This window comes from Psittacula echo (assembly GCF_963264785.1).
Source record: "Psittacula echo genome assembly, chromosome: 5".
NCBI lineage: Eukaryota > Metazoa > Chordata > Aves > Psittaciformes > Psittacidae > Psittacula > Psittacula echo.
In genome coordinates, this window is record NC_137739.1 from 31,227,444 (window position 1) to 31,248,032 (window position 20,589).

Consider the following 20,589-nt stretch of genomic DNA (forward strand, 5'->3'; position numbering starts at 1 on the left):
TACATATATTTGCATTTTTCCAATAAGCATAGTACTGCATGTTTGCAAGTATGGGAATTTTGCGAATGTATTTTAGGATCTTTCAATTTCTTTAATTCGCTAGGGTTTTTTCCCCCGTTTCTAACGTGTCATATCTTTAATACACAGTTAATTAAAGTAGCATTTGATGAAGAAGTAAGTCCTGAAGTGGTGGAAATATTTAAGAAACAGTTAATGAAGTTCCGTTATCCTCAGTCTATCTTCAGCACTTTTGCATTTGCAGCTGGGCAAACAGCACCACAGATAATTTTACCAAAACAAAAAGAAAAGAACACGTCATTCCGGTATAGTAATTCTTCTTTTATTATTGATGTTCTTGTTGAGTTTCAGTCCGAATACATTGAACAGTCTGAAAGTGTTGCAGAAATGCAAATCATTCAGGCACTTTTCAAGGAAGTCAAAATAACTGATTGCTATTCCAAGTCTTTTTATATTTCCAGAATAAAAGGTAGATTAGTATGATATACATGTCCGTTTGGTATAAATGTATATTATTTATCCAAATTTCTGGCTGCAGTAAATTTGTTACATTTTGGAACACATATAAGTAGCATCTTCAGTTATCCAAACTATGCCAACATGAAAAATACATTTCTTGGATGTTACTTTACAAATTAATAACCTAATGTGGTTTGTAACTGATTTGACCCTTAATACAGTCTGCACTGTTGTCCTAGTGTGTTTTTACTCTAGAGTATGAGCTTTATCCTCTTTTGAAGTTTGTGATACATACATTTTTAGTGGACTAGATGGACCATTAGTCTGTTCTAGAGTGGTAGTTTCTGTGATTCTCTGTTGGTTATTACATTGTTGACACAGGAAAGTAAAATCTCAAGCTAGTCACAGAATCCTAAACCAGCAATTTCTGTCTTTCCTGCCTTTACTTTGTGAAATTTTTAGGTATATCACATTGCTAGCAAAATACAAATACCTAAAGAAAGATGGTGGCTGCTTATTCATTATCATTAGACATAATAGATACAAATTTATCTCAAAGTAATAAAATTGGGGTTTAAAATTCAATATAGGAAGTAAATTTTTTGGTTATAATTTTTGTCATATTAAATGAAAAATTACATGACATGCATTTTATTTGGGCAAGTGGGTTCATCATAAAAATCTACACGCTATTGGGGAGAATCATATTCATTTTTCTAAATATTCTTATTGCTGTGAATTTATAGTACCTTCTCAAAAAGCATTGTGAAAGGAGCAAAACGTGCTGGGAAGATGACAATTGGACGCCAGTATTTATTAAAGAAGAAGACAGGCACAATAGTGGAAGAAAGAGGGAATCGCCCAGGCTGGAATGAAGATGATGATATCTCTGGTAATAGTGAAACAGTTTTTTCCATGTTGGTTGATAAGTCTATCCTATTATGCTTTCATTCAAAGATGTTGAATAAGAAATGTATTCAAAAAGAAATTGCAGAGTCTTCCTAGACAGGAAAGATAAAGGTTTCCAGTATGTACACTCAGTAACCACTTTCTTTTGTGATGATGCGGCAAAAGAGGAAGTTGACTTCATTCAGTGGTAAAGCAAAATACTAGATTATTACCTTTTATCAAAGTATTTGCATATAGTATCTTGTTATAATTTTTTATGTCATAATAATGTAGATGGACAAGCACAGAAGAGTATTGTAACTTCCATTTATCTTTAGACATCATGATGACATCTGCAATTAGTCTATGATGAGAAAGCAGTTATTGGTGAGATTCAACGAAGAGCAAATACTTTGGGAGACTTTTGGATGTGGAAGTGACCAATGATTTCTAAAAATAGCAGAAGTCATTACTACTGGAAATACAATTTTTCCAAATTTTGGTTGAAAGAATTTTGGGACAGAAGGTAGAAAGTGATATGGGCACTTTGTATAGTTTGTGTGATGGTATGGAGTTTGACTCTCTTCCAAATACTTCTTTTCCTACCATGTGCTGCTGTCAGTATATCCTTATCTGGACCAGTGCTAATTTATAATAAACCACTAGAGGGAACCAGATTCTCCTGTACATGAAACAGGTATTGTTTTGTCATACCATTCTTTCTTTTTTTTAAAAAAAGGCATTTCAGATAATGAAGGGTTTATCAAACACTAATAATCTCTTCAAAATATCAAAAAAGTCAAATTTTCCTTTGGAATATTTGGTCAGTGAGCAAGGCAACTTATATGACTTACAAGCAGATACATAAGCAGATAAAAGTTGTCTGAAGCAGAACCGTCTTACTGCACTGTCGCTATTCTCTCTAAAATGGAAGAAAGCTATTCAAGCTACGTTTCTCTTCTTTCATTCCAGATAAAAGTGGTGGAAAAGGGGCAAAAAGAAAAGATTACAAAACACAGGAAGTCTTTAGAGTGATGAAAAATGGCATTCTTAATTTAATTTTTGGCATCTTCTTTAAGTGCTGAGTTAGTATGTGTTCTGATGTTGCAGATTCTTTGGGTTAGAAGCCGTTCTGCAGGCTGTACCTGCATGATTTTTAAACAATTTTGTGTCTCATGCAGAAACACCAAGCATAAGCATACCTGTGTATTGGTACTTCTCTTGACGATAAAGAAATCTGTAAGAATTTTTGCATTGCAGATGTACAAACGAGCTACATTCTTCCATAAGCGCAGGTGCTCTGTAGCCATTAACGATAGTAACTTTTTTACTCCAATTACAAAACTATGAATTATGGAGGTTTCTACCCACCGCTTTCCATGTCTTGACCGGGAGCATGTAAAGTGGTCGAAGTCTGCCAGTTTGCTTTTCTCTCCACGCTGCACTGACACCTCAGGTGTAATCAGCTGATAACAGTGGTAACTCTTTGCTTCAGACAGAGTACAAATAGCCATAGGAAATTTACTTTTTAATGACTGCAGTTTCTTTTATATTGACTCCTGTGAATGGCTTTTTGTTTGCAAGTCTCAAAAACTGAAGTATAGGAAAATACGCAGCTATACCAACAATTAAGCAAATTGAAGCTATCTGCAGCAGGTGATGCCTTGTCTGAAAAAAAAAATGTTAAAGATAGGGTTGGAAGGAACTTCAAGAGATCATCTACTCCATCTCTGTGCCCCACAGCAAGATCAACATACTTTATTCCTCACAGATGTTTACCTAACTTTTTCTTAAAAGCTTTCAGAGATGAATGTTCCACAACTCGAGGCACTTTGTACTAATGCTTTAACCATCCTGTTGCTGGAGAAAAACAAGCAACTTTCTGATGATCAGGCCAAAATATTTCCTTGCCCCAATTTAAAGCCTTCACTTCTTATTCTGCCACCACATACATACAGGAGAGATGATTCCCTTCAGTCTGATTGCAGTGCTTAATGTATTTATGGACTGTATTGTCCATATTTTCTGTTCTTTTTTAGGTATGAAATACCTACAGTTTTTAGTTCTTTGGTTTTTAGTCTTGATAGACTTCTGATCATCTTCATTGCTCTTTTCTCAGTCCTCTTCAGGAGGTTCACATATAACTTGCAGTGTAATTTCCAGAACTGGGGACAGTAGTCTAGTTATTATTTGCTTCTAATGAACACCTACTTTCTCTCCAGTTCCTCCCCATCTTTTTATTTTCAGAATTTAGAATCTCATCAGTACTGAATTCTGTTTCCTATAGGTGATCATACTGGTGTGTTCTATTAAATGGGAGACTGTAAAACTCATTTTTACAAACAGTCATATCTCAAGAACAGTTTATTTTCAAAATCTAATTTTAAAAAAACTCTATTTAAGATTTGAGATAACAAAACATCTTTATCTCCTTCAAGTTATGGATACTGGCATGAGCTATTATAATCTCTAGCTTTTAATGCACAGGAAAAGGTTTTGCAAATTCTGATCACCAATATACCTGCTTTCATAATTAAAAAAGGCATTTAGAAAACAGTATTTAAAAAAATGCACCCTCATGTTACTTGGGTCAGTTATACCTTTCCGTTCAAAACTGTTAAATACCAAGTTTCCGTATGCCTCAAAATAAAATTCTTTCTAAAACTCATTTAATTTGTTTCTTGATGGCACACTTTATACTTGTAAATATTTTGTAAATTCTTTCTTACCATGACAAATAGGAAAACACGTAAAAAAGAGGATATCCACAGTGTTAAACTCTGTATTATTTATGTTCAATAGAGAATTGTTGTTTGATGAGCTGCAGGACCAGTAAAATTATTCATTTAACTTTTATGCTAAAATGCACACCAAAAAAAAGTGCATGGGTTCTACTCCTGTAAATTCTTAATATTGTCTACTGCCAGTAAAATTTTAATTGTACCATAATTCTTTTTTAAAAAAAATTAATTTCCACTTTTATAAAATACTGTTTTAAATTTAAATCCTTACGTACCTTTTAGTGCCTCATTCATGAAGAAGTATTTCCCCTCATATGCACGTATTTCCATGTTTTAGATGGTAGCAAGTAATTGATGCATGCTGTGAACAGTAAGTCTGCTTTCAGAAGTATTTGGAAATAGTTGGAAGTGTCAATAACAGGCAGGTGACAGGTATTGTACCAAGACCTTGCTTGACTTGAATTTCAGTGTAGTTTGAACTTGTGACATGTTTTTTCTCTCTCATGGTTGAAGGTTTTTCTGCTTTGGAAAGTGCTGCTGACATTCACGGCTGAAGAAAGATGCTCTTTGACATTGAAACTGAGGCATTAAGAAACTATCAGTCATCTGTTGTGAAATTATGACACAGAAACATTTTTTTAATTTGAACTAAGCCTTAAAATGTTTGTTGTATCTTTTGAACATATTTTAAAAGAATTGTGAGGTCCATTTTAACCTGGAGTTCTAAGGAATTTATGTGCACAATTTTTATTATTCTGGCTTGTGTATATCTTTGTATAGCAGTTGAAAGTTTAACAGGTTTTCATAAATTGTTGAAAGAAAGATTATCTGCCTTCGTTTCCATTCAGATGAATATATAAGATAACATTTTCCAGGATTTTAGCAAGAGAGCTGTCAGCCATGCCAGTCACAAGTGCAGTAGGTAACTGTGCAATGTATTCAGACTTCCTAACTAAAATATTATTTTATTATTTATAATTCTATAAACCGTGGTTTATATGTATTAGTTCTTGTAATTTGTCATTGGCAGTAAAACAAACTAGTATTTTGTTCAGAAGAAAACAGCATTGTTTTACTGGCTTCCCCAATAGCAAACTCTAAAGATTTTTCACTTCAGTTTCAGATGACAGTGAGATGCACACAAGTGGTACCCTAAAAGCATCAGAAAAATCAACAATGGAGCAATTAGTAGAAAGAGCCTGTTTCAGGGACTATCAGCGTTTGGGACTAGGGACCATCAGTAGTAACTCTTCCCGTTCAAAACCAGAATACTTGAGAGTAACTGCACTGAACAGGATGTATTCACTTTGCAGGAGGTGAGTTTACCAATTCAGTGAAGTAGTGAAAATAAAAGTGAAGTGAAAAGAAAGATGACATAATAAACACATCCTATGATGTATCCATTAAAGCAACTCATTGTGAGAAAATTTTTGTCCACAGTAGGAGTGTTCAACCAGTGACCTTGAAGCTATTTATATTCCACTCAGAGATTTGTCTTCTCATGGCTGTGTATGTATTCATCAGATTTGGAAAGACTGCCAGCCATGGTAGCCAGAAGTGAGCTTTTAGAACTACTGCAGAAGCTGTGTCAGACAACACAAGTCTTCCTTCCTTGGTTCTTTCTATAGCCCATGAAAAGAGAGTGCCCGTGGGGCTTTTGGAAGAGCCTAATCTACATACTGTAAATTGCCTTTTAAAGGAGTTTCTCTTTCTTGGTTTTCTGTACTGATGTCTAAATCATTAGGCTATTTGCATTAAAATACAGTTATGCCTAAATGAAAAAGCAAGCCTTAGAAACTGTTATATATAACTATTTTCTTCATAAAAAATTCATCTTAAAATTTTATTTATGAAAGTATCTACACTACTTTAAAAATTTGTCATGTGCTGAAAGTCACGTGCTGTATTTTAACACATAAAATCGTAGAATCATAGAATCATAGAATAGTTAGGGTTGGAAAGGACCTTAAGATCATCTAGTTCCAGCCCCCCTGCCATGGGCAGGCACACATCACACTAAACCATGCCACTCAAGGCTTCGTCCAACCTGGCCTTGAACACCACCAGGGATGGAGCATTCACAACTTCCCTGGGCAACCCATTCCAGTGCCTCACCACCCTCACAGTAAAGAACTTCCAATCTAAACTTCCCCTGTTTAAGTTTTAACCCGTTACCCCTTGTCCTGTCACTACAGTCCCTGATGAACAGGCCATCCCCAGCATCCCTATAGCACCCCTTTAGATACTGGAAGGCTGCTATGAGGTCTCCACGCAGCCTTCTCTTCTCCAGGCTGAACAGCCCCAACTTTCTCAGCCTGTCTCCATACGGGAGGTGCTCCAGCCCCCTGATCATCCTCGTGGCCCTCTTCTGGACTTGTTCCAACAGTTGCATGTCCTTTTTATGTTGAGGACACCAGAACTGCACACAATACTCCAAGTGAGGCCTCACGAGAGCAGAGCAGAGGGGCAGGATCACCTCCTTTGACCTGCTGGTCATGCTCCTTTTGATGCAGCCCAGGATACGGTTGGCTTTCTGGGCTGCAAGTGCACACTGAAGCCGCCTCATGTTCATTTTCTCATCGACCAACACCCCCAAGTCCTTCTCTGCAGGGCTGCTCTGAATCTCTTCTCTGCCCAACCTGTAGCTGCCTGGGGTTGCTCTGACCCAGGTGTAGGACCTTGCACTTGGCATGGTTAAACTTCATGAGGTTGGCATCAGCCCACCTCACAAGCGTATCTAGAAAAACAGACTAATAACCAGTTTTGCTCAATCACCAGTGATTGCGCAGATGAAGGCATTAAATCTACATTTTCATTATTCTTTGAACATTATGCAGACAACTCTTTCCTAAATCCACCAGATTTTAATATTTGGTAGGATTTTTTGAAAAGATAATTAATATCTGAATGGATTAAAAATCTCAGGATATAGATACATATCTAATGCCGTATTAGTTTGGTTACTGTGTTTTAAGTAGACTATAAATAGTATGTACATTGATTTTGTATGAGGGCAGTTCAATGAATATTGAAGAATTTAATTTACAGGAACAAAACTTTAGTAAGCACTAACTTAATTTCTTCTCTACAAATGAAATCAGCGCTTAAATTGAAATTTTTTTGAAGGACGTAAATAATAATCTTTCTTAGTGCTTGAATACTTCTTTCACTGACATGAACAAAGCTACCATCTTGCTGGGGTTTCTATTTTTAAGGGTATTGCATCAGTGAATTTCGTAATCTATCAATGTATTGTAGTGCTTTAAAAAGTTCACAAAAACACAATTTCAAATTTATTGTTCCAAGGAATCTGACTGTAAAATTTACATGTATTTTGAAATAAACCAAACTATATTGTTTTAATTGTGATACTTTAGGCAATCTAACATTCTTTCTTTTCAATTCTCATATTTCATATACAAGTGTCAGAACAAAACTACTGCATTGAATGCCCCAACATTCACGTTTCTGTCATGCTCAAAAATACCGATTTATTAGCCATTTATAGCCACTTATAGTGACTGAGAAGAGACACAGAAGAAGAAGAATACTACCAAATAAAACAACATAACCTTAAATGGAGAGAGACTAGTAGTGATGATCTTACTTTTCTTCTTTTTTTTTTTTCATTAAAGTTGTTTTTAAAATGCAGTTTTCTTTACAAATCAACGTACTTGCTAGGATTGGACTGAAAATGAGAGTTACTAAATAAATAATTGTAACAGTTGAGGTATATTTTCAACAAGATGTACATTCAGCTTGTAATTTTTGGATTTTTTTTTCCATTGTTTAACATTTTGAAAGCAATTTTAATTTTTTCCCCCCCAATTTTTTTCCCCATTTTGTCAATACAAGTTATCCTGGGCTTCTGGTAGTACCTCAGTCTGTTCAAGACAGCAGTCTGCAAAGAGTTGCTCGCTGTTACCGTCACAATCGCTTACCAGTTGTTTGTTGGAAGAACACTAAAACCAGTACTCTTCTACTTCGGTCAGGGGGCTTTCATGGAAAAGGTGTTGTTGGCCTCTTCAAATCCCAAAACACACACACTACAGGTGAGTTGATGCAGTTACACTTTCTGTATAAGTAATTTTAGGTAGAAATAGTTACTTTTCTAGTGGAAGTCAGTGATATGATTGAATCAAGTCTCAGGATATGACTGCTTTTCTGATATTATATTAGTGCAGTTTAATTACTGTATGCCAAGAAGCAGATCCTGAATGGTATGAAAGTGGTTAAAAAATGTCAAAGAAAAATTTAATCAGAGATTATGTCTTCTGCCAAACATAATGCACACTTACTCTGTTCCCTTAAACTATGTTTTCCTTTGCACTGGTTAATATGAGTGTGTGTTGTTCCTTTTAATAGAGGGTTATACGAAATACTAGAGAGACTATTATCCACTGTTTTTTCTCAAGTTTTTAATTATAATACTAGTTTAACTTTTATCTTCCTTTTATAAAGCATAGACCTGAAAGATAGTTGGGGTCTTTGCATTAAGTAAATCTCTTCTTTTGTGTGATCGAGATTTGACCACCACAAGATTTGTCAAAATATTTTTTTCAGAAGAATATAACCTTAGGGCAACATGAATTTTAGAAAGAACATTAGTTGACTTTCATCAGTCACAGGCAGTGTTTAGGATACTTATTATGACTACCTGGATTTACCATCTCTTATGCTGATAGTTTCTTCAGAGTTAATTTCATGCCAAGAGTGAATTTGGCGTATCGCTGAAAGAAAAGCCAGTCTTCTCTTTAATCACAGTGATAGTTGTTTAGAAATTATTCTAAAATTAGACCGTAATTTTTCTTTTTTGAGAAAAAGAGAATGTGAGGTAAAATTGAAGTAACAGGAACTCATTAAGGTAGCAAAGGAATTCATCGGTCCTGTTTATTTTTGTATTTCACCCCAGTAATGACTAAAACACAATTAAAGGTATTACTCTAATGAGGAGTTTATTCTATTGAATTTCTCAAAACCTGTAACAAGCATACTGTATAAATGAGTGCAAGTCACATGAAAGTAATTTGAAGATTATCGAATCCTCTTCAATTTTTCCTTCACTGAGTATCTTTATGAAAACCACAATTTTCCTACTTGTAAAGAGCAGTTTATATCAGACATAATGCTTACCTACATGAGGTTTTGTATATCTCAAATACACCTTCAAAATCTCACCATTTTAGAGGTACTAGAAGAACATTTTTTACATCAGACAGTGTCTGGGCTTGCTATTAAAACTGACTTGTATATTTTAGCAGAGCATTGTAGTTCTAAGTATGACATTCTGCACCTGAATTACTAAGAACTGGTTAAATGCTATCTAGGAATACCAGCTATGTTTCTTGTATGTAGTAACATGGCCCAAGAGGACAGTTATTTTGATTCAGGCTAGATTATTTACTATATTAGGACCTGTCGTAAGATAAAGATGGATTCTCTCAGGCGCATAGAGAACACATTAGCAGCTGAGGCAATCTCACTGCATTGCTAAACAATGCATTTCTTTCCTGGGATTTATAATATTACTGGGATCTCCATCTCTTCTGCTCAAATCCATGCTGCTGTTGTGATGGCCTTCATGCATGATACAGCACTTGAAAAATCAGTTATTCTGTAGAAATTCCTGTTCAGCTGTGCAGGTAAGGGGTTAATGCTTCAGTCACCAATTCATTCCTTTATACTGCTGTTAAGCACTGTGTGAAGGGATGATTGGTGATTAAAGATGAAGGGCAAAATTTTCCTCAATCTTTAATTCAGGTGTCTGCTCAGTTCAGTAAGAGATTTTTGTCTAAGTCAAGCTGTTCATCTCCCTACTCTCTTTCCTGAAACACACATAATACTCTTCACAAAATAAAATTTTATAAGTGCCAGTGGTAAGGATGTTATCCTTTCATTTAGCCATTTCATTTCCTTTCTTTTAACTAAATTGTTAAGACCTAAATTGAGTTTTTGTGGCATTGCTTCATGGACTTGGGGACCCAGAAATCATTTAAGCAGATTTCAGGATGTGTAAACCCTGCTTAATAGTTGAAAAGAAAATAATGTTTTTCTTCAGGCTTGTTCCAGTTTGTCAGACAGAAACAGCGTGATGTTTCCTGCATGTACATTTTCTAATCATTCCATGATTGTGCTTCCAATTCAGACACTAATTTTAAAAGGGTCATTTAGATACTAATTTTAACAGGGCTGTCTTGAAATTTCTTTTGCCACCTTTAGCTAGTTAGGTTACTGTCTATTAGTCTCCAGCATAGAATCTGATTGGATCATCACTGAAGAAAGCTATTTATAAGTTACCACTGTGGTTCGTCAAAATGTACTCAAACTCTTTGACTCTCTCTATCTCTTAGTCCGAATCTTGGCTCTTGAAGTTAAGATACCAAATCCTGGTTTAAGCAGCTGACATTTTTGTCCTAAAGTGAGTCCAGATGTGGCTGCAATAAATTTGACTTCAAAAATTTTTGTTTGGCATTTGAAACAAAAATCTAACTCTCTGAGATTGGACACTTTTTTCTCATCCTAGTATGGTGCAGGACCTGACCTTTATCTCCTTCCCTTCCTTTAGGCCCCTCTACCTGGACACAAATGGGTGGAGTTCTTCCAATTAAGACTTTTTTTTTCCTTATTTTTGATTCTGTGTTTTCTTATTGGATTCTTAACTTTTTAAAGTCTGAAGATTGTCTTTAGTGCACTGCCTGTTTAACTTCAGTACTTTCTCAGAGCATCCTACTTTCTCATCTTGCCTTTTTATTTTCTCTGCCCTCTGTTTTTGAACTGTCTGTTTCCTCTCTGGCTTTGCTTTCATCCAGTCTTTGCAGCCACTTTTCTCTTTTTGAAACGATCCTTCTCCATGTCTCCAGCAACTCAAACAACGTCAGTAACAACTGAAAAATTACTCTTTTTGTGAGATCTATAGAGTAGTCATCTGAAACTGCCGGCATTTAAAGGTCTATTCAGTGGTTTTCAGAGAAGAAATTGTGATACAACAGTGCAGATACCTCATCTCTCCCACCCACACACCCCCCTGCTGTAAATTACCTATGCATGTAGGAAGACACTTACTTAGGTTACCTACTGGTGAAAGAGCAGGTGGACTTGTTTCCAGGGAACAGGAACATTACTTTTCACAATCGGAGATCCCTTAACATGTGTTATCCAGGTGTGCATGCAATATCCATCCTCTTTCCTCTTGTCTTCATTCTATTAAAAAGGTCAGATTCTGGGAGCAGGTTACCTGAAGGACATGTAGGTTGTGTCTGTTGATACAGCAGAGTGCATGAACACTGTTATCTTTTGAGATATGCATACTTTCAGTGAATGGGCAATATATCTCAAGGAATCTCCAGTTATAGGTAAGTAATCTTGCTTTACTGGAATGAAAATAGCTGGTCAATTATGATTTTAACTTGCTTTTGTTACAGAAACAATTCTAACTGTTCTCTACAGGTTTTCTTAAAAAGGGTGAAATTTGCTGAAGAGGAGCACAAACTTAGACATGTTACTTTTCATTCTGAAAGTGAAGGGAAAACTGCAATTTCCATTCTGTTGTATTCATCACTGGCTAAGGATGAATGTTTTAGGAGTGACCATGAGGTAACAGACTCTTTCAGGAGTTTAGCTTTGTGGTGTGGAATGCAGAGAACATTGCTGGGTGCTGCTCTCCAGCCAGGTGATGAACATCTGACTATTCTTTGTCATCAAAGGAATGGCTTTTTGAACCTTTGATAGGCAAACCATGACATTTTCAATATTGTCCTCTACATAATAAGCTTTTTATTATGCTATTCTATATATTTGTAAATTTATTTGCATTTTAATGTTCTTGTGACTGTAGCTCCTACTTCTTTAGAATCTTCAAGCAGTATAGAACAAGAGAAATACCTACAAGCCTTACTGAATGTGATATCCGTCCACTGCAAAATGAATGGCAGTAACACTCTTACTGCTAGACCAACAATTGCTCTGTCTCCAGGTAAAATCGGTTTACATAGTACTTTTCTATGATTAAGTTTGAAAGTGAGTTTTCTCTGATTTGGTATTAATTCAGTGACCGCTATGAGTTCTGTTGTTTCTTTGCAGTTACACTTACACATTTATAATCTTTCCCAAAATACTTTTTGGTATTCCTAATCTGAGAGTAAACAACCACCTGTGGGTCATAGTTTTTGAAGAAATCACTTGAGTGTGGTGGCCAGTCATGAAGCATTAGTAATTTATTACAATTCTGGAACAAATAAAGTTCTCCAGAATATCAAGATGCCAAAACTTTTTAGTTTTTTTTTTTAATCAAATGCAACATTTACATTATATAATAGAATCAAAAGCAAATATGCAGTTTAAATACTTTCATAACAAATTAAGTGTCTTGAAAACTGTATATTGAATAAGAGACTGCCGAAATTAAGAGAATGCAAAATACTACTCCGTTTCATGTAATGGAAAATATGAGTTTACAAGCTCAGATTGTACATGAACAGATACAGTATTTAGTTGCAGCAGCAACAGAAGCAATATATAGGCATTTTCATGTGTGTTACATGCTCATAACGGGCATATAATGTCATTTTTAAGTATAGCTTCAGTTGCAGTAAAATCTTTCAATAATACTCTTGAGTTACGTGTATGTGGAACCATGAAGAAATTAATCTACTTCAGTTATTCCATGATGAAACTTGGTAAGGTTTATGTGAAGGTAACCCCAATGTCTTAGAAAGAGGCGTATGTCACTTGAAATTATGTCTGTCTTGTCTTATTCAGTTGGTTGCAATTGGCCTAATATAGCCAAACAGTGTTTTTTCTTGTAAAATAACACCATTCCCAAAGTGTGTATGCTTTGCTTTACTTACTGTAAAATATGTTGATTGCTTAGCTGTATCTAACATCTCCATACTGTTGCCAGTGTACACGTCTTTAAAAAATCAATCTGAAGTACAAAACTAGCAAGAATTAGCTGTATTGTGTGAAAAAGAGCATTTTATTAGTTAAGTATTAGTCTGAGTAACACTGTAGTTTTTTAATCTTTTGTTCTTTTTTTCTGGCTGACTTTAGGCACTGAAAGGAGGGCTTCAAGAATGTCTACTGTGTTTAAGCAGGTAGTGCCAGGACATTTGGATGTAAATCTATCCAATAGCTTTGCTCAAGGAGGTTAGTAAGACTAGCTCAAAGTCTGTTATTTAAAGTAATAAATGATAACAAAGTGTTAGTGAAATAAAAATAATTACACTGCTTACCAATTCATTACTCAATGAAACAACAAAACAGAAATTACAGATTAGCTTCAGTCCTTAACATTATTTAAGTATCTGATTTTTGTTTAAGTCCTTTACTTACCATTGAAGTAAAGCTTGTTTCGTGTTGGAAATCAGTGGAAAATTAAGCACTCAATTGTGACTTTAAGTTTCTAAATACTTTGTGATTCATCAGTATTTGTAATTTGTCTAAAATATATGTCCTGAAAATGCAGATTGTATATTACAACTGAAGGCACTTTAGAATCTCCAATTAAAGATCATACTGGCATTTTGCTGAAGGTTAGCTGATGGTTCATAAAGTTGTAAATAATCTATTGAATAATATTAGTATGGGTAAGGGGGGGGGGATTATGTGGCCAGGCATAGTAACTGGGAGATAGACTCTTTATGTACAAGGGCTCGTCAGTGTCATTTTTACAAGAAGCTTTAATTCCAACTACTTTTGTAGTCTGATGAAGTTGTCAGGATTATTTGATGTGCAATGCATACATAAGTTAGCTTATCAAATTCCTTAAATATATATTTGTTAGGATAGAAATTGTTATATAAATTGGTGACTGTGCCCAGCTGACTTTGTTCTGGAATAGTGAAAATGCTGGGTAGCTGACAGATGATGTTTTGTTGTATTCCAACCCTTCGTGTTGGGACAAAAGTGGCAACAGCAAAGTGGCGCTGAGAGGCAGTAAAGGTGCTCCTGATAAGTACGGGAAAGCTTGCTGGTTGACTGTATGGAAGTTGTCTTTTGAAGACAAAAGGATTACTGAAATAGCTGTTGCAGATTTCTGGGATTAGAGTTTGTGGTAAGTGTGATAGGATGAGTTTGTAGCTACTCAGTGAAGAAAAAATTATTAGTATCAATATGAAGAATGAAGAAAAAAGTATTATTATCAAGACAGTATTAGATCACAGATGTGTTGTTTTATGTCAGACATTGAAGTCTATGTCTCTTGGCTTAATTTCAGCAGTAATCAGGAAGAAGGCAGAGAAGTTATCTTGTGTCTTGCTGGGTTTATGCCACACCTGCTCTATATATCTGAAAGGTGTAATTACAGCCCAGTGTCTGCAGTCTGTTCACAGTTCAGCAGGATACATGAGGGCTTTGCTGGAACATAAGAATGTTTGACAAGTACTAGTGAAGGTGAGAAGTTGACAGGGTAAGAGAGAAGAGGGAAAAGGAGTATCCCTGAAGAAAAGTAAAAACTAGTTTTTTAGATTAGCTAACATAGTTCTAGAAGAAACTCTAAAATACATGAAGTATAGAATTGCTGTTCTCAAATAAATTGATTCACCAGATTTATTATTTCAGAGTTCTTACTACTTTTTCAAGCTAGTTACATTTCACATGTGAAGTAGTGTTGAGACTGTATGTAGGACCAAAATACAGAGTTTTTGGTCAGCTGGAAAACCAGACTTATGCAAGCAGTCTGAAAATGGTGATATCTCTCCCCTTCATAATCCCAAGCAGAACTCAAAATAAAAAATAAAATTTAAAAAAAAAAAAAAAAAAAAAGGACAAGGGGATTAGCTAGTTTCTACTTTATCAAGGCAAGCAGCTATGAATTGTGCAGTATACTCCACAGAACACAAACACAGTATTTTTTGGTTTTGATTCTGAATCCTCCTTTCTTTCCGTATTTCTATTGTCACACGTACCAGGGCTCAAAAGTCAGGTTCAGCTATGATACAGTAATTGAAAATTACACGTTCTATTTTTTGTGCCAAAGAATGTATTTTTAATACACATCTTTTTAAATTTAAGTTAGAGGATTAGAGCCAGTGCTTGAATAGTATTTCTCATTTTTAGAAATCATCATTGTTCCGAATACTCATCAATTGTCCTAGATTTTTATGTCCATGTCAGGTATGTTTTTTAACTTTATCTGGAACAATGTTAGCAAAGTATTTGCCTAAAGCGCAGTTAAGCTGTTTCTGATCTGAAATATTTGGCCAAATACTTACATTTCATAATATATTTTCATTCTTGGACTTCTTTTTTTGGCAACACTTTGGTTGATATCTTTCATAGGAATTGTAAGTTCACTCAATACATCCCTTTTCTTCCTACATTATTTATAGTGTGGTTCTGTGGAACAGCAGCTCTTACCTGGCACTTCTGTGGAATTTAATAGACTAAAATGTTTTTTCAGTATGGTTTGCTGCTGTTGGAAAAATACTAGGGTATTTACAATTAATGAATACAGACTCATTCAGACATTTATTTTAAAAGCAGCAGACATTAACACTTTGAGTATGTTTTAATAGAATATTTGTGATAAAAGAAGTCGCTTGTGTTGATGTGGCTTTTGAGCCAAAAATACATATATGCTGATAAGCATACAAGGTTCCCACTGAAAATGAGAAATTTTGAATCTTTGTGTGATAGATACTAAATGTTTTCTAAACCATACACTTTTACACAGTTCTTAAAAATGCTTGTAGGTATAAAACTAACAACTTGCACTCTGATTTGATCTTGAGGCCCATCCAATTATGTACCTAAAATAGACTGAACCATTTTTTTTAAAAAAAGCACTGAGGTTGAGATTTTTAATTATGCTGACTTTCTGCTGGACAGCAGCTTTCAATGAAGAATTCAGCAGAATGATTTAATCATTACCTTTCCTTTGGTATTATAATTATGGAAAACCACATGATGGCTGTGCTACATGTTTGAAACTATTGCAATGACAATGAAAATTACTCCTTCTTGATAAATGGGTACTTCCTTCCCATTTTATATTGGTTTTCTAGCTTGACTGATGTTTTGTCTTGTGATGACTAAGATTTCTGCTGTCTGATAAATCATGTACTATAAAGAAATTCAATATATGCTAGATCTTTGGAAATTAATAAGTAACCCTTTTCTTTTCTCCTGCAATTTGTCTCGCTCCAATGTGCATTCCATTCCTCCTTCTTCTGTCTTAACTGTTATCTACCAGTGCTTGGGTACAGAGATAAATGTTTCACTCATTCAAATTCCAAATCAGCAACTAAGGGAAGAGTCTATCAAGGTACTGTATTCTGTGTCCTGAAAGCACATTCTTTTCTACCATCTCCATAACTACTACCTTATCTTAATACATGCTAAAGTGGTACTGATGGAAAGCCTTGATTCGGCATTAACAAGATTTTGGGGCTTTAGTTCAGTGTTGTGGTTTGGTTTAGTTTTGGTGGGTTTTGGCCATCGAATGTAGATGCAGTGACAGTGATTTAGTCACATGCTTCACCAGGTTATTCTTTTAATACTGTTATGACCTAATGTGGAATGATCTGTAGAAAATTTTTTGTGTAAAAAAATAAGTCTCTGCCAAATTAGAAAGATGTACTAAGAATGTATATGCCAAATAATGAAAGCTGGATACTGCTAACAAAAGATAAGATAGTAGGCAAAATTAGAACAGAGATAAAAATGTCTTTCAATCATTGTTATGCATCACTGGTAAACATGTTCATCTTCATGTGTTTATAACCCATTTTGTTGCTTTTGATGTGCTACAGGCACTAATGGTGGCCTGCATATATAAAATGTTAGAAAGTGACACTGTATTTTTGTAAATATCATCTTTGGGTACAGTTGTCTGTGTTGAAGCTAACATTTTTTCATACCAAACAAACAAGCAGTTATTCCTCTTACTGTATGCTTGCTGTGATTTCTGCTGGCTGAAGTCTTTATTATTTCATCTGTGGTAGTTGAGATGTGGAACAAAACTTTATACTAAACATATATACTACTTTGTGAAGTATTGTATTAAAACTGGCCGTCTTTGAAGTGGAAGTTATTTAGAACTGTTAGGAAGTCGTAAATTCCTAGCCAGCCATCCTCAATTACTCCTATTTCTTTGCTCACATCTAAGTCTAGCAGCCAGAGAGGCAGACGAGCTAAACTGTACAGACAAGTCCCTGCTGAAGATTACTTTACAGTATTATTCTTTAATAGAAACATAATCTTGCTTCTAAAAACCAGAATAAAATTATTTTGCTGGTTGAGCTATCTCAGTGGGATTTTACTGTTACCTGCATCTTTTTTCCTTCTGTGAAAGAAATGTTGACTGTGCATGTTATTGGATTTTCCTGAAGGAGCTGGAGGGGGCTTTTTGGTACTGTAGTGTCTAAATTTCTATGGCTACAAGGTATCTCTGGTACCTCTTTTGGATATCTTTTTTCACAGATTTGTGGACAAGAGTCTCTTCTGATAATCTGACTTGCTGCATAATGGGTTAAAGAATTTCACACTGCCATTTGAATGCCAAGTTTAGTATACTTAAAGGATTTGATTTTCAAGTAGTGCCATTTATATTCTGAAAATCAAGAACCTTTCACATACGTCACTAGGACACACAAAAACAGTCTCACTAAATCCTTGTTACTAAGACACAAGAAACAGAAAAATACTCTTGTCTTTTCCTCTGCTAATGCTAAACAGGCCTTGCCAATCTGATTTATCACTACTTCATCTTATGTTAAAAATCACTAAACTTCCTTAGGCATGATCTGAGCCTGTAGCACACATATCTGTGTGCTATAGGAATTTCCTCTTCTGGAAATGACAGTAGCTGCACCAGGAAGGCACAATATGCAAACAAAAAATGCTGTCAAGAGGCAGAGGTAATTAGGTTGGTACGATGTCATTCGAATATTGCCGTGCTGCTTTCAGAGGCAAGTCTGTGGTTCCACGTCACAGTGCACTGTTTCAAGTTTGTGTTGGTGCAGGCTTTGGGATTTCTGTACCAAGCACTGCTGCCAGAGTAATGGCATTCTTACTGCCAGATTAAATTGTAAGACTGTGGTCTACTTGGCATCTCTGCTCACACAACTGTACCATAGTTACATCTGCTAGAATACAGTCCTGAAACACATGATTAAAAAAAGAACTTAGTTTTCATTTCTAATTGTCCATTAGAAATGGACAATTAGAAACCAAAATTCATGGCATTCTGCATTTTAATCATGGCATTTCAAAAGTATCTATGAAATACTTTACCCTGAAATGTAATATTGATCATCCTTTTATAGATTTTCATTATCATACAATATGGTTGATAGTTTTACATTGTCTAGGACAAAAGAAACACAAGGATTCTAAGTAACAGGAGATTTTAAAGTTATACTATTTCTGTTCTTGAAGAAAGTAATTATATAGTACTGTTATGGGTTAGACTTCCAAAAAAATATGCCTTTAATGAGGAAATACATCAGTTTTTTGTCCCTACTTCTCAAATGGACAACACTAGCAATTTCATTTCCATACACTTACATGGATGCTAATTACTTGCAAGTTGTGATTCATTTTATCATTATATTACTGATATAGAATCATAGAATAGTTAGGGTTGGAAAGGACCTTAAGATCATCTAGTTCCAACCCCCCTGCCATGGGCAGGGACACCTCACACTAAACCATGTCACCCAAGGCTCTGTCCAGCCTGGCCTGGAACACGGTTGCAACCATTGTCTCTACAATAGAAAGAGCTTTGCAGAGTTTGATTAGTTTCTTAGGTAAAATCACAATGCAGTAGGATGCTTTTGACAATTTTTGTTATGAAAATATTCCTTTCCAGTGTGTGCTGTTAGTTATGTCCTGTGGGGGATGTAAATGACATGTTTAAGCTCTCTACTTTCCAAATTATGTTTTAGCATGTGCCTTAGTAATTATGATCTCCGTTGCGTCATGCAAAGAGGTTTTAAATTGTTTTTCATCTTTGTGAAGGTGTATGGGCGAGTCTTCGTTCAAGCAATCGATTTATCAACACTCAGACCCCATTCATTGATGTTGGTGCAAGACTTGCAGGGAAGGATAACACCACTTCCTACAGCAGCAGCACTTTTCTGCAAAGTCAGCTTTTGAGGCGGCAAGCAGCCCTCTATATATTTGGAGAAAAATCTCAGTTACGGGTAATGGCAGTTGTTTCTTTTTTTAATGTTAACATAGTTTTTATTTGGCTTGAGTTTAAAAACCCTCATATTCTTGCAAAACTGAAAATAATATTCTAGGTAAGGCGGATGGATAACTCCTAAAGTTGTACACTCTTTTGAGGATTATTCCTACATGCAGAATAAGAATTAATGCTGTATAACTCAGTGGGGCTGAAAATTGAGCTCTGCAATCATAGAATACCACAAAGTTAACATAAATTAAAATATACTAAATTATCTTGAAAATCAGGCTCAAACTCACAAGTTTTGTGAGTAGAGCCCAAATAGGGCTTTTGTGCTGATGTGTAGTAGATCTAAGAGAGACAAAGATGGATAATAGATTATTAGAGCAATGGAGTAGCTTTTGTACAAGGTAAGAGTATTCAACTTGGGAAGGACATAGCTAGGAAGGAAATACATTGGTAGGCCACAGAGGTTCCAGCAAAGCCTTCATATTCAGAAGTCACCATTGCTTCACTGTTGTAACTGTCTGCCTGCATTGACTTTGCAGGGAACAAGGGCAGCAGAGTTTGGCTGCTGATATAAAGATTAATGATGGGAATGTAGAGAGTGGGACTAGCGTAGCAGCAGTGGAGCTTGCTGCCCCTTTCAGAGACTGTTCAGAGCTATTGCAAGGGAAGTGCTGGAGTTGTGTAAGTTCTTGCTTTCAGAGCCATGCTTAATTACATCTAAATGCATACTACTGTACTCTGATTCTGCTGACTACTCATCTAATGTTCAGCTGAGTTGCCATCTCAGTGATTTCTACATTGGGAAACATGAAACAGACTTATTTGGAAATTTTAAGGGCAATTTTATTTTACCTGATGTGTTGAAATATGTTACAAAGCAAATGGAATGTTGTTAGTCAGGAAAGCAATTACCAGAGAAGAAAACCTTTGTTAGTGTGAGCAGCACTTAAATTCACATGAAAACAAATTGATGTGAATAAGGACAACCCAGAAGTCTGTCCATCCTGATTTGATTACATGAAAAAGACCATGATGTCTACAGTTTTGGACACCTTTTTGGATAGGTTATAATATTTTAGATGCAGTTGTATAAGAAACAAGTATCATCTACATTAATTCTTGGTAGTTTTACTTTTTTTCCAGAAAATGTTTGCAGATTATTTTTTTTAAATCTTTGCATTTGAAGATTGAAAAATCAGTTGTTTTCTACTTTCTTATTTGAAATGTGAACAGGTATTAAATTTCTTTTTTTTTGAAATATATATGCTTCCAAAAGCAATTATTGGTTGTAGGAAGACACATCAGTGTTCAGTTCTTTCAGAAATTATGTTATATCAGGAGACAGAA

The 20,589-nt window shown here is 35.3% G+C and overlaps 1 protein-coding gene across 4 annotated transcripts in view; it reads left to right on the plus strand.

Moving 5' to 3' along the window:
• SBF2 (SET binding factor 2) overlaps positions 1–20,589 on the plus strand; it is a gene marked incomplete at both ends in the record, with an annotated part of 266,518 nt that overhangs the window by 216,552 nt on the left and 29,377 nt on the right. For 3 of the 4 annotated variants that reach the window (XM_080619951.1, XM_080619952.1, XM_080619953.1), the window contains 6 exons: positions 148–323; positions 1,224–1,369; positions 5,224–5,422; positions 7,962–8,158; positions 11,941–12,078; positions 19,065–19,249. In XM_080619951.1, coding sequence (XP_080476077.1) covers positions 148–323; positions 1,224–1,369; positions 5,224–5,422; positions 7,962–8,158; positions 11,941–12,078; positions 19,065–19,249 — 1,041 coding nt within the window. Of the gene's footprint in view, positions 1–147; positions 324–1,223; positions 1,370–5,223; positions 5,423–7,961; positions 8,159–11,940; positions 12,079–13,154; positions 13,251–19,064; positions 19,250–20,589 lie in introns of all 4 variants that reach the window. The other variant, XM_080619950.1, reaches the window with a different exon arrangement.